We start from the raw sequence: 12,123 nt of genomic DNA, 5'->3' as shown, positions 1-12,123 counted from the left end.
TTGGTAAAATTCACCTGTGAAGCCATATGGGCCAGGGCTTTTGTTAGTTCAGAGCTTGTTGATTACTAATTCAATTTTGTTGGTAGTAATCAGTCTCTTTAGATTTTCTGTTTCTTCTTGATTTAGCTTTGGAAGATTGTGTGCTTCTAGAAATTTATCCATTTATTCCAGATTGTCTAATTGTTGGCATATAGTTGCTCATAGTGTTTTCTTAAATTTTTTTTTGTATTTCTGTGGTGTCTGTTGTCACTTCTCCTCTTTCATTTCTGATATTATTAATTTGGGTCTTCTCTTTTTCTTGCTGAGTCTGGTTAAAGGTTTGTCAATTTTGTTTATATTTTCAAAGAACCAGCTCTTGGTACATTGATCTTCTGTGTGTGTGGTGTTTTTTTTGTTTTGTTTGTTTGTTTGTTTTTTTGTCTCTATTTCATTTATTTCCACTCTGATCTTTTTTATTTCCTTTCTTGTAGTCCCCCTGCACTTATTTTGCTGTTCTTTTCCTAGTTCCCTTAGGTGTAAAGATAGACTGTTGATTTGAGATTTTTCTTGTTTCTATAGGTAGGCCTGCATTGCTATGAATTTCCCTCTTAGGACTGCCTTTACTGCATCTCATAGGTTTTTGGGTTTTTTGTTTTCAGTTTTTGTTTGTCTCAAGGTATCTTTTGATTTGTTGCTTGATTTCATTGTTGACCCATTCATTATTTAGTAACATGCTATTCAGCCTCTATGTGTTTGTGTGATTTCTGGTTTTCTTCTTATAATTGATTTCTAGTTTCATAGCACTGTGATCAGGGAAGATGCTTGGTATGATTTCAATCTTCTTAAATTTATTACAACGTGTTTTGAGGCCTAGCATGTGGTCTATCTTGGAAAATGTTCCATGTGCTATTGAGAAGAATGTATATTCTGCTGTTTAGGGGTGAAATGCTCTAAAAATATCGATTGAATCCAACTGGCCTCATTTGTCATTTAAGGCCACTGTTTCTATTATTGATTTTCTGTCTGTAGGATCTGTCCATTGGTCAGTCGGGTGTTGAGGTCCCCTACTATGATTGTGTTACTGTTGATCTCTGCCTTTATGTCAGTCAATATCTGTTTTGTATATTTAGATGCTCCTATGTTGGGTGCATAAATGTTTACTATGGTTATGTTTTCTTGTTGTATCGATCGCTTTATTATTATGTAGTGCCCTTCTTTGTCTTTTATTATAGTCTTCATTTTAAAATCTATTTTGTTTGATAGAAATATTGCTTCCCCAGATTCTTTCTCATTTCCACTTGTGTGAAATATCTTATTCCATCCCTTTACTTTCAGTCTGTGTGTGTCTTCTGATCTGAGGTGGGTCTCTTGTAAATAGCGTATGAATGGCTCGTGTCTTTTCTTATCCACTCAGCTACCTTATGTCTTTTGCTTGGAGCATTTAATTCATTTACATGTAAGTGATTATTGACAGGTACATAGTTATTGCAATTTTATTATTTGTGTTTCTGGTCTTTGTTAGTTAGTTTGCTTTCACCTTTCTTTTGCTTAAAGAAGCCCTTTTAACATTTCTTGCAATACTGGCTTGGTGGTAATGAATTCCTTTAGTTTATTCTTTTCTGGGATGCTCTTTATCTCTCCTTCAATTTTAAATGATAGCCCTGCTGGGTAGAGCAATCTTGGTTGTAAGCCTTTGTTTTTCATGACTTTGAATATTTCCTGTCATTCCCTTCTGGCCTGCCAATTTTCTGTGGAAAAGTCAGCTATGGTCTTATGGGAGCTCCCTTGTAAGTAACTAGCTGTCCTTTTCTTGCTGCTTTTAGGAGTCTCTCTTTGTCTTTAACCTTTGCCATTTTAACTATGATATGTCTTGGTGTGGGCCTGTTTGGGTTTATCTTGTTTGGAACTCTCTGTGCTTCCTGGGCTTGTATGTTATTTTCCTTCACCAGGTTAGGGAAGTTTTTGGTCATTATGTCTTCAAATATGTTCTCAATTCCTTGTGCTCTCTCTTCTACTTCTGGTATTGCTAAGATGCAAATGTTATTGTGTTTAATGCTGTCCTACAGGTCTCTTAAACTATTTTCATTGTTTTTTATTCTTTTTTCTTTTTGCTGTTTTAATTGGGTGAATTCTACTACTTTGTCTTCTAAATCACTGATTTGATCTTCTGCTTCATCTAATCTGCTGGTTATTCCTTCTAGTGTATCCTTCAGTTATTATATTCTTTATTTCTGACTGGTTATTTTTTATGATTTCTATATCCTTCTTTACTCTTGCTATCATTTTGTTGAAATTTTCACTAAGTTCCTCATCATTCTTATAATCAGCATTTTAAACTCTGTATCTGGTAGGTTGACTGCCTCTGTTTCATTTAGCTCCATTTCTGGAAGTTTCTTTTATTCTTTTATTTGGGACATGTTTCTTTGCTTCCTCATTCTGGCTGTTGCTCTGTGTTTGCTTCTATGTATTAGGTAGATTACCTATATCTCTCAGTCTTTGATGCATGACCTTATGTAGCATGTGTCCTTTGTAGTCAAATTGCTCAGTCTCCCTAATCTCCTGTGCATGTGTTCCAGAAGTGTCCCTTGTGTTGTGAGTGTTCTCCTGTTGTAGTTGAGCCTTGATTGCTTTTGTTGTATCAGTGTGTGGGATTGACTCCCAGGCTGACTAACTATGAGGATTGGCTATACCCACAGTTTATGAGCTGCTGTGTGAGGGCTGATCCCCCTCAGCGGAGGCTTTGCTCCTACAAGCTCTTGTGCCTGTTGAGAATTCCCTCTGTACTGCCTGTAGGTCAAACCAGGTAGTACTCTCATTTGGTCTGAACCTGGCTTCTGGGTATATTATTTCTGGTGTCTCTTGGGTGGGGCTCCCATGCAGGGCAGTTTCAGCCCAGCCTATTATGAGCCCATGGCTACCTGGTAGGTGCCTCAAAGCTGTATGCAGTTGGCTGCTGCCCATGCTGGACCTGCATGCATGTGTGGGTGGCCTCTCTGTGAACTGCGGCTGGCTGCCACCAACTGGGCCTGAGGCAGCTTAGCAATAGGCTCAGGGCCACCCCATGCCTGTTGCTATCTGTCAGTTGCCTGTAAGGCCCAATTGTTGAAAGAGGCTCCTTAGGAGCCTGTGGCTGGCTGGTGGACCTGGTGTTGAGAGTGCCCTTGGTGATACAGCACTAGCTGGGTGGGGTGGAGTTGAAGTGAGTTATGAAATGTGACCATTTGTTTTTACAATGTTAATACAGATTCAGATCTTATGCCTGTACCTGGCCTTTGACCACCTTGTATTGTGCCCTGAGGACACTGCCACCAGCCTCTACTTCAGGCTTGCAAATTCCCGAGAGCTGCTCCCAAGTGGTTGTGGTGCAGTTTTTGGGTCACTGTTCACCACCCAAATCTCCCTAGTCCTTTTCAGATTGTTTGCTGCTGTAAAAAACCTCCTCCACAGTTTCTGGGGGAGGAGTTAGTCACCCAAGCACCCAGAATACCCCCAACAATGCATCTCTAGGTGGGTGGGGCAGGATTCCAGTGTGCTATGGGGTGTGGTCAGTTTTTTCTATCGATTCAGTGCAGTTTCTGCCCCAGCTTGCGAAAATGCGCTGGGAATACCATGGCCAAATCTTCTGAAATCCCAAAGCTTCCCTTGCAGCCCAATGCTGAGCTTGTATGTCTTCATTGCTCTGATTACCCCACAGGGATCTGTCCAGAAAGGTGGGGACGGGGTGGGATGTGGAAAGATGGCTGGAGCTTGTGGCTCCAATCAGCCCAGAGCTGTCTTGTCCCCCTCCCCCAGCTCTTTCCCTGTTGCTGGAGTGCACAGGACTGTCAGTATAGTTCTCTGAATTGTAGATATTTTGTTCTTTAATCTGACATTGCTACCTGTTTCTTCTGAAGCCCAGTTCTAACTCTGTGAAGGTGGGAGGGGGAAAGCCAGGCTCTGTGTTTTTTCTTTTTCTGATTTCTGCCTGGCTGTGCAGGCTTAAACCACTGTTCTCACCTCTAATGCTGGACTCAGCTGCCTTGTATGCTGACCCCTCAGGCAAGACTGTGGGTCACAAGGCAGTGCACCTGGATCCTGAATTCTTCCCTCTCCTGAGGCTGTGACTCTGGTCTGCATCCTGGGGTCCCACAGTCAGTGGCCTGTCTCTTTGCACTTCCCTTATTTCTCCACCCCTGCTAGCCCGATTTTCCCACCTTCAGCTGATTCACCGTGCAAGTCTCTCAAGCATACCAGTGTGCTGTGCAGGGAGATCTTTGTTGAATTATAGCTGTTTAATTAGTAACTTCCAGAGGAGATTTCAAGAAGTACTCCTCATGCTGCCATTTCTGTGATGTCATCTTTCCTAAATAATTGTGAATTTGAGTTACTCTTATTAGGATAATTATAAAGAGAAGAAATGGAGATTATAAATGGAAATAAAGCAGCACAGCTTTAGGAAAGAAGAGCAATGCAGAGGGGAAGAAGACCTTGTCTTTAGGATTAAACTCTGGGTCTATTTGGTGGAGTCGAGGTACATCCTTTGTAAGAAGAGCTGAAGCCATGTTTCTGGATTTATTTCTGCAATCAAGGTGAGACTCAGTGGCAGGAATGAAAAATCTCTGAGTCCTAAAACTAGAAAGTCTGACCGTTTGGATGGAAGTTTGGGTATAAGTAAAATGCTACTTAGCACTCATATATGTTCAGCAAGCAAAGTAAATTTATAAACATCCATTGAAATCATAAGGTGGGAAATTCTGGGAAAATTTTAAGAAGCAGGGAATTGTAAGTACAAATTAAATGCATAGGGATCATCATTACCAAATTATTAGTATTTTAAGGTCTTTCCATTTGGTTGTCTTTGTTGTTTTGTTACATTTAAATAATTTTTAGAGTATATTTACTATTTTATTGGGCATATTTATTCTTCTAATCCTGTTTATTTCATATGGTTAACTGTGAATTCTCCTACTATGGGGTTTTTAGATATCTCACTCTTCAGGCTGGGAAGAGGATACTGTTCAGTAATACAAACAGTTATCCTTAGTCCATCAGTCCAGATACTTATGTTCATTCAACAAGTGATTATTGAGCACCTACTATGTGCCAAACACTATGTAGTAGCTAAGCTTCCCGTGGGGCTTATAACTCAACACGAGAGACAAACAGGCACTTCAACACAAATGGAAACTGCTGCAGGGAAGGAAGCCTAGGAGAAAGGGAGATTCAGAGCATGTTTTTCAGAAAAAGTAACTTAAACAGTGACTTGAAATGTGGGCAGGCTTGAACCAGGCCAGGGGGAATGGTCAGGAATCTCCAACATGGGTGGAGATAGAATGAGGAGTTTGAAAAAGTAGAAGAAGTCCAGTCATTCTGGAGAACAGCATGTGAGCTGGAAAAGAGGCAAAATGTGAGGCTGTAAAGGAAAACCCACTGAACATGGTCATTCTCCTCTGTTCCAACTCAGGAATTCATGTCCCATTGTCTAAAAGAGAATACTTCACTCTAAAACAGGCATTTACTCAGAGGCAATAGGAACCATGTGGGGAGTGAAATGATCCGTTGTTTACTGTTGAGAGTTTATCTGCTTTTAGTGTGGAGAGGCTTCAAGAAGCAGAGAATTGACTTGAGTGTAGAAAGACTGGAGTGTGGAAAGATTAAATTCAATATTGAAAAGTGTTATAATTTCAGCACAACTAGGTCAATGTTGACAGCTTAGATGGTATGATGGGGTGGAAGCTTTACCACAATGGTTTGAGATGTTGATAAAAGTGAGAGTAGACAACTAGTGACTCTTCCAAGAAGTAAGGATCTTAAAGAAGAGAGAGCACACCTAAAACTAATATAATATTGAATGTCAACTGTAATTGAAAAATAAAAAAATTAAAATAAAATAGCCATAAAAATCTAAAAACAAACCAAAACCAAAAAAAAAAACACCCAAAAACAAAGGAGGAGAGATCAAGAGAATGGTTATTGGCAGGAACAATCCTGGGCTGTTCTCTCTGTTTCTGATGTGAAGTTTCTGAATAAGTTTCCAGGGTGGTGGAAATCAGTCAGTTTGGAAGGAAAGGTTTGAAAGTACAGAATGGCGAGGGAACAGTGCATAGAACCAGCTCTTGAGAAGGTAATAGGAGGCAGGGACTCCTCGCGTGAGTGGGGGCATTACCCTAAGACAGGAGGAGAGAGGAGGGATACATCATTCTTTGTCAGGTGGGAAAGTGCATAGAGTGGGAATGGAAGCAGGTGAGTTTGTAGGTTTGAGCTCTCATATTTAAGAAGTTAATTAATATGAGAAATGGAGGGAAAACTGTGGCAGTCGCTACAAAAATCGTGAAGGTAGGACTCCTGGCAGAAGCTAAAGTACCTGGAGGTACTGATTATAGGGTCCGGGGTAAAAGAGAGAGTGCCTTCAGGTAAGGAAACAACTAGAATCAAAGTGTCCCTCACCAGGTGTGTTATCTTTAGTAGCAGACCACAGACTCCAGGCTTTCCCACGCTTAGCCTCACTCTCCCCCTTCCTCTGCTTATCTCAGTACCACCAGGGAGGCCCCATTATCGCAGTGCAGGTGGAGAATGAATATGGTTCGTTTAATAAAGATAAAGATTACATGCTGTATCTTCAAAAGGTAAGAAACATTTGATTTGTCGCCATACTTTCATGCTTCCTTCCTCAACATGTCGCTTTTACAGGATGTATTTCTGACTTTGCTGTATGGATTTTATGTTAGGCACTGAGGGTTATCGAATACGAGGTCAAACAATTAAGTTCACAAACTTGTTGCAACAATGTTGCTAACTTTTTTGGTATCAGAGGGTTTATTCATTATGAATTTGTACCAAATGGACAAACAGTTAACCAAACTCACTATTTGGAAGTGCTGAAAAGGCTGCGTGAAAAAGTTAGACAAACTGAACTTTTTGCCAACAATTCATGGCTCTTGCATCATGACAATGCACCAGCTCACACTGCACTGTCTGTGAGGGAGTTTTTAGCCAGTAAACAAATAGCTGTATTGGAACATGCTCCCTGCTTACCTGATCTGGCCCCAAGTGACTTCTTTCTTTACCTGAAGATAAAGGAAATATTGAAAGGAGACATTTTGAGGACATTCAGGACATCAAGGGTAATACAGTGACAGCTCTGATGGCCATTTCAGAAAGGGTTCCAAAATTGCTTTGAAGGGTGGACTAGGTACCGGCGTTGGTGCATAGCTTCCCAAGGGGAGTACTTCGAAGGTGACTGTAGTGATATTCAGCAATGAGGTGTGTAGCACTTTTTCTAGGATGAGTTCACGAACTTAATTGTCAGACCTCATATAGACGCTCAAGTTCAATTTCTCTGTGAATCTGCAATATGGTCAGCGTGATCAAGATGTACTTAAATAACTTTATGATGAGGTAAAATATGATGTGAAAAGATTATTCCTTTCTGTTGCTATTTCTATGACCCATGATTCTCATGAAGCTGGGGTTGGTGAATTTGCATCCACAGTAAATACATAATACTTCATGAGCTTAAGGATGATGGCTATCACCCAGCAGCTTTCTTACCTATAGTATTCACATTCTTTCTTCTGTTGCCTTTGCTCCTTCATGTGGGGGATATCTCAGACCAAGGAATAATTCAGTCCTGCCTGGTGGCTTTGTTGGCTCCTCCCTGTCACTGACTTCCCACATTCAGGAAGCTGATGAGTTCTTGTCTAAACTGGACTCTTCCCCAAGCAGCTAAGCAGGAGTCAGGGGCCCATGTTAGCTCTGTCCACACAGAGACCTCTGGGTGGAATGGCCTGGAGAGCAGCGGGAGGAGTTGCCAGCTGGACAGGGAAGAGAGAGCAGGTGACGAGAGAGGGAGGAGCGAGTGCTGGGCTCCACAGGTGTCCTGGCTCCTGTCCTACAGCTGTGGCTTCCAGAGCTGGACGAGGCCTGTGAGAAATTCCCCTCCCTAACATTTCTCAGGGGTATCACATCAGACCCCTTCAAATCAATCTCATTCAGCTAGCATTATTTTTCCTTGATTTTTAAAATTTATCATGCGACTCCACTCCCAGGCCCAAATATGGTTCAGTGAACATATAAGACACACAGAGAGGGTCTTCTCACCTTTGGCCATCTGTCTGCTTCCTCTGCCATTAGTAAATATGATTTTTTTTTAAATTAAATTTATTGGGGTGACAATTGTTAGTAAAATTACATAGATTTCAGGTGTACAATTCTGTATTACATCATCTATAAATCCCATTGTGTGTTCATCACCCAGAGTCAGTTCTCCTTCCATCACCATATATTCGATCCCCCTTACCCTCATCTCCCACCCCCCACCCCCCGCCCGCCTTACCCTGATTTTCAAATTAGTTTCCCTGTTTCCCAACACTGTGGCAGGCTTCCTTGCTTCCTTTGAGTGTCCAGGTAGAATTCAAGTTTTGTTAAGTTTCTCTTTGATTATCCTTGGGGCCCCATAGCCTCAGCTTCTCCCCTTCAAGCACAAAGAGTTTTCCAAGTCTTCTTTCTCTCTTTCTCTCAGATTTAGATCCCCCCTCAGGGCGTTTCCTTATAAACTTAGCCTTGTGCTTTCCCTCTTGAGGCTACGGGCTATCAGAGCCCATATTTAGCTGCTTTTGTGGCCTTTCCTGGGAAAAACACCGCACTGGGACAGAGACTGCAATTTCCCTCAATTTATTGAGTTTCAGATGGTCAGACTCTCAATTAAAACATTTTTTTCCAGCTCACACACTTTCCATCTGAGCCCAATTGTATTTATTCCCTAATTTTCTCCTTCCCAAGGGGGCAAGGGAAGTGGGTTCATTTTGTCCAGTTTTCTCAACAGGCCCTGCTGAAAAGAGGGATTGTGGAGCTGCTCTTGACCTCAGATTCTGAGAAAGAAGTGCTAAGAGGCTCCATAAAAGGAGGTACAAATTTAGACTTATTTTAAGGGAGAACTGAGGCTTTTAACCCACCAGTTTGAATCTTGAACAAGCCTCAGAAAGAACCAAGAATATTTCTGATACCTGCCTTTCCCATGTACTTTGAAGTGGACCATAGAGATTTGATATTACAATAGATGAGGACTCAAGGTCAAAGTGAAGCGTTCATTTGGCAATTCCATCACTTTTCCTTCTTCCTGTTGTCTTTCATCAACAAAGCCATAATTGAGTTCCTCTGTCCCCAGTACACCTTTCCATCTTTCATAATTTTTCTGTGGCTGAGAACCTGGATTGGTGCTGGGTAGACTTAGAATGAAGGCCTTCTCCACCAACATTGAGAATTCCAGGGAGAAGAAGAAGACAGGTGTTGTACCAGGCAGCCAGCCTCAGCAGAGGCCCAGTCCTGGGATCCTGCAACCTGAGGTGCACTGTGGACTCTGAGTAGGTCTTAGAGAATAAAGCAGCTGAATAATTCAGAACAAAGTTATAAGCTGATGTTATTGAGCAGCCAGATGGGTCCAGGGCAATATCTGTCAAGTAGTCCTTAGCTTAAGACTAGCTTCTTCTGTAGACTGCTGTTCTCTCCTTATAACTTTTTGGCGCTTCTTCCTTACTGTGTTATGGTACAGTAGAAAGTGTGCTGGACTTGGGGTCAGAATTCCTAGGTCTAATCAAGTTGTGTGACCTTGGCCTGTTCCATTTCTCTGCACAAGTATCCAATGATGTGAGGAGATATATGACAGTCCTTTGTACATTGCAGCGTGGGATACAAGTAGTATCTCATTATCCTTACTACTCAACACACCTTCCTTCTGTGCGCAAATTGTGGGCCTCCATCCCTTCCCTGTTGGCACTTGTCACAATGCCTCATGCAGCACCTCTCCCTTTTCTCTACAGTGCTGGCCACCATCAATATGAACACATTTCAGGCAAATGCTATCAAGTCCCTTTATAAGATACAGGTAAGGACACCTTAGTGATGAAGAGTCTTAGTCTCTTCACCTGTCATGAATCCCCCCCTCGCCCCAGCCTGTGCAACTGGTGTTCAATGAGGAGAGGAGGCTTGACAGAAAGACTGCAGCTTTTCCCCTGGGGGTCTCAACTGGGTCCCAAAGCAATTAGGGGAGTTTATGTCTTTTGTCATGGAGAATGAGGAGTAAATTCTGCTTCTGTCACCTGTGTTAGTGGAGCACCTCATGGAGATGACCAGATGAAAGGTGAGGGGTTATGTGAGGTAAACAAGAGGGAGATGATATTTTCTGTACTCTGTGAGGACAGAGCTCAGAATGGGCCATGTGTATTGTTGACAGAGGAATCATGCCTAGCTTTGGTGGGGTCAGCCTTTATAACGTAGCTGTGCAAATTATGGGAATGAGTAACTGTATTGCACATGAATTCATTTAACAAACATGGATTGAGTAGCTCTTAGTTTCCTCTCAGTGGGTGACCCCCTGTGATTGTTACAAAGATGGATAACCTGTAGCTTCAGGGATTATATCCTCTCTCAACAGAACAGGGTTGAGCTCTGACAGACCAAATAGAATTATGGTTTCCTCTGCTTAATACACTTTCCTGGGTTTCCTTTGTGCCTAGGATAATATCTAAAACCCGGTCCATGGCCTGTGTGCCTGACACAGTCTTCATTTCCAACTTCAGCCCTCACTGGTCTTCTCCCTCATCCACGAAGGCCTTCTGTAATTCCTGCAAAGTGTGGCACTCTCGCTTGGCTAGACCCTCCCCAGTGCCCTCTCCTCAGCCTTACACCCTCCTCCACAAGTTTTAATTAAAGAACTAATCCATTCTTACTTCCTTTTCTCACTAATTTCTTCAGTTTCTGACCTATTAAGAGTAAAAAGAAGGGATTCTGCTGGGGGTAGATCCGTGGCTCTCTAGTTTTTAGTGCATTTAATAAGTCTCTTTTGTTGTTTCTTTTTTCTTTCCTTTTTTTTTTTAAGTCAACTTTTTATTTTATTTTATTTTATAGGGGAAGGGGAACAGGACTTTTGTTGGGGAATATTGTGTACTTCTGGGACTTTTCCAAGTCAGGTTGTTGTCCTTTAAATCAAGATAGAACAACATATGGGATCCAGAACATATCATATCCAACCTCAGGGATCAGCTAGGTAAAGTCCTTGGATGACAGGTCTTCCGGCTTACAGAGTGACTGTTTTTGATTACAGCAGCATGCTGGAAGATTCCAAGACTGCAATTGAGAATGCATAGTGTGAATGTCTGTCATATTCCCCAATGGAAATCCAGCCATAATGTTCCATTGTAATAAAATGGCACAACAGCTAGGCCTGCTGTGGAGAATATGTCAACTTAAAAAAAAAAAAAAAGAACCTACATTATTCAGCAGCTTTGAAAAGCGAGGCTAGGAGTGAATGCAGGCATCAGGCTGAAAGACTATGGCTTCTAATAGTTGAGACCACCAATAATATGAATTTTAAAAGAGATGCCTATATTTTCAGGCAAGAGTTAATTCAGAAGGTTGGAAAATGTAATTGCTTTGATATGTTTTCTTCTAGTTTTAGAAGAAATAAGTCACTTACAATCCAGAGGCAATATAATATAATGGTTAAGAATGTGAATTCTGGAGCTAGGCTGGCTGAGTTCAAATCCCAGGTCTAACAGTTCCTACCTGAGTGAACTTGGACAAGATTTCTAATTTCAATTTCTTCCTTCGTAAAATAGGAACTGATAGTATCTACCTTACTAGGTTGTTATACAGAACAAATTAAATAAAGTACTTCAAACAGTGCCCAGCACATATTAAGAGTTCAATCATCATTAGTCATTTTAATATGGTAATAATTACTTTATGTAAATAAAAGTATAATCCATAAAGATCTGGTAACATTTATGAATTGTTATATACCAAATTGTTTAGTAACAAAAACATGCAAAGGAAGAACTGTTAGAAATAGAAAATAGATGAATAGAAACACAATTACAATGGATACTTCAACAAAGATGAGGTAGAATAAAATCAAATAAAGATACAGAGAAAATGAATGATCTACTTAATAGACAGTACAACTTAGTGGCTGATAGTTTGGTTCAGACCTGGATTTGGATTGTGGCTCTGACCTTACCAGCAATGTGACCTTTGAGCCTCAGTTTCTATGTGAGGAATTACAGTCAGTTCTTTCAACACCAGCTTTGCATATGACGAGGTTGGAACTATAGACGGTGCTATCCAGGTACATCAGGGAGGCACGTAAATCTGGAAGGCGTCTGGAGA

The 12,123-nt window shown here is 41.3% G+C and overlaps 1 protein-coding gene across 1 annotated transcript in view; it reads left to right on the top strand.

Annotated features, from left to right (window-relative positions):
- The window catches only part of GLB1L3 (galactosidase beta 1 like 3), a 55,175-nt gene that overhangs the window by 16,607 nt on the left and 26,445 nt on the right, over positions 1–12,123 (top strand). The window contains exons 7-9 of the mRNA XM_074321296.1: positions 6,492–6,584; positions 8,783–8,864; positions 9,777–9,841. Coding sequence (XP_074177397.1) covers positions 6,492–6,584; positions 8,783–8,864; positions 9,777–9,841 — 240 coding nt within the window. The remainder of the gene's footprint in view (positions 1–6,491; positions 6,585–8,782; positions 8,865–9,776; positions 9,842–12,123) is intronic.

Source organism: Rhinolophus sinicus, linkage group LG16 (genome assembly GCF_036562045.2).
Source record: "Rhinolophus sinicus isolate RSC01 linkage group LG16, ASM3656204v1, whole genome shotgun sequence".
Classification (NCBI taxonomy): Eukaryota; Metazoa; Chordata; class Mammalia; order Chiroptera; family Rhinolophidae; genus Rhinolophus; species Rhinolophus sinicus.
Note: the sequence above shows the minus strand (reverse complement) of the source record. Positions and strands in the feature narration are given on the sequence as shown.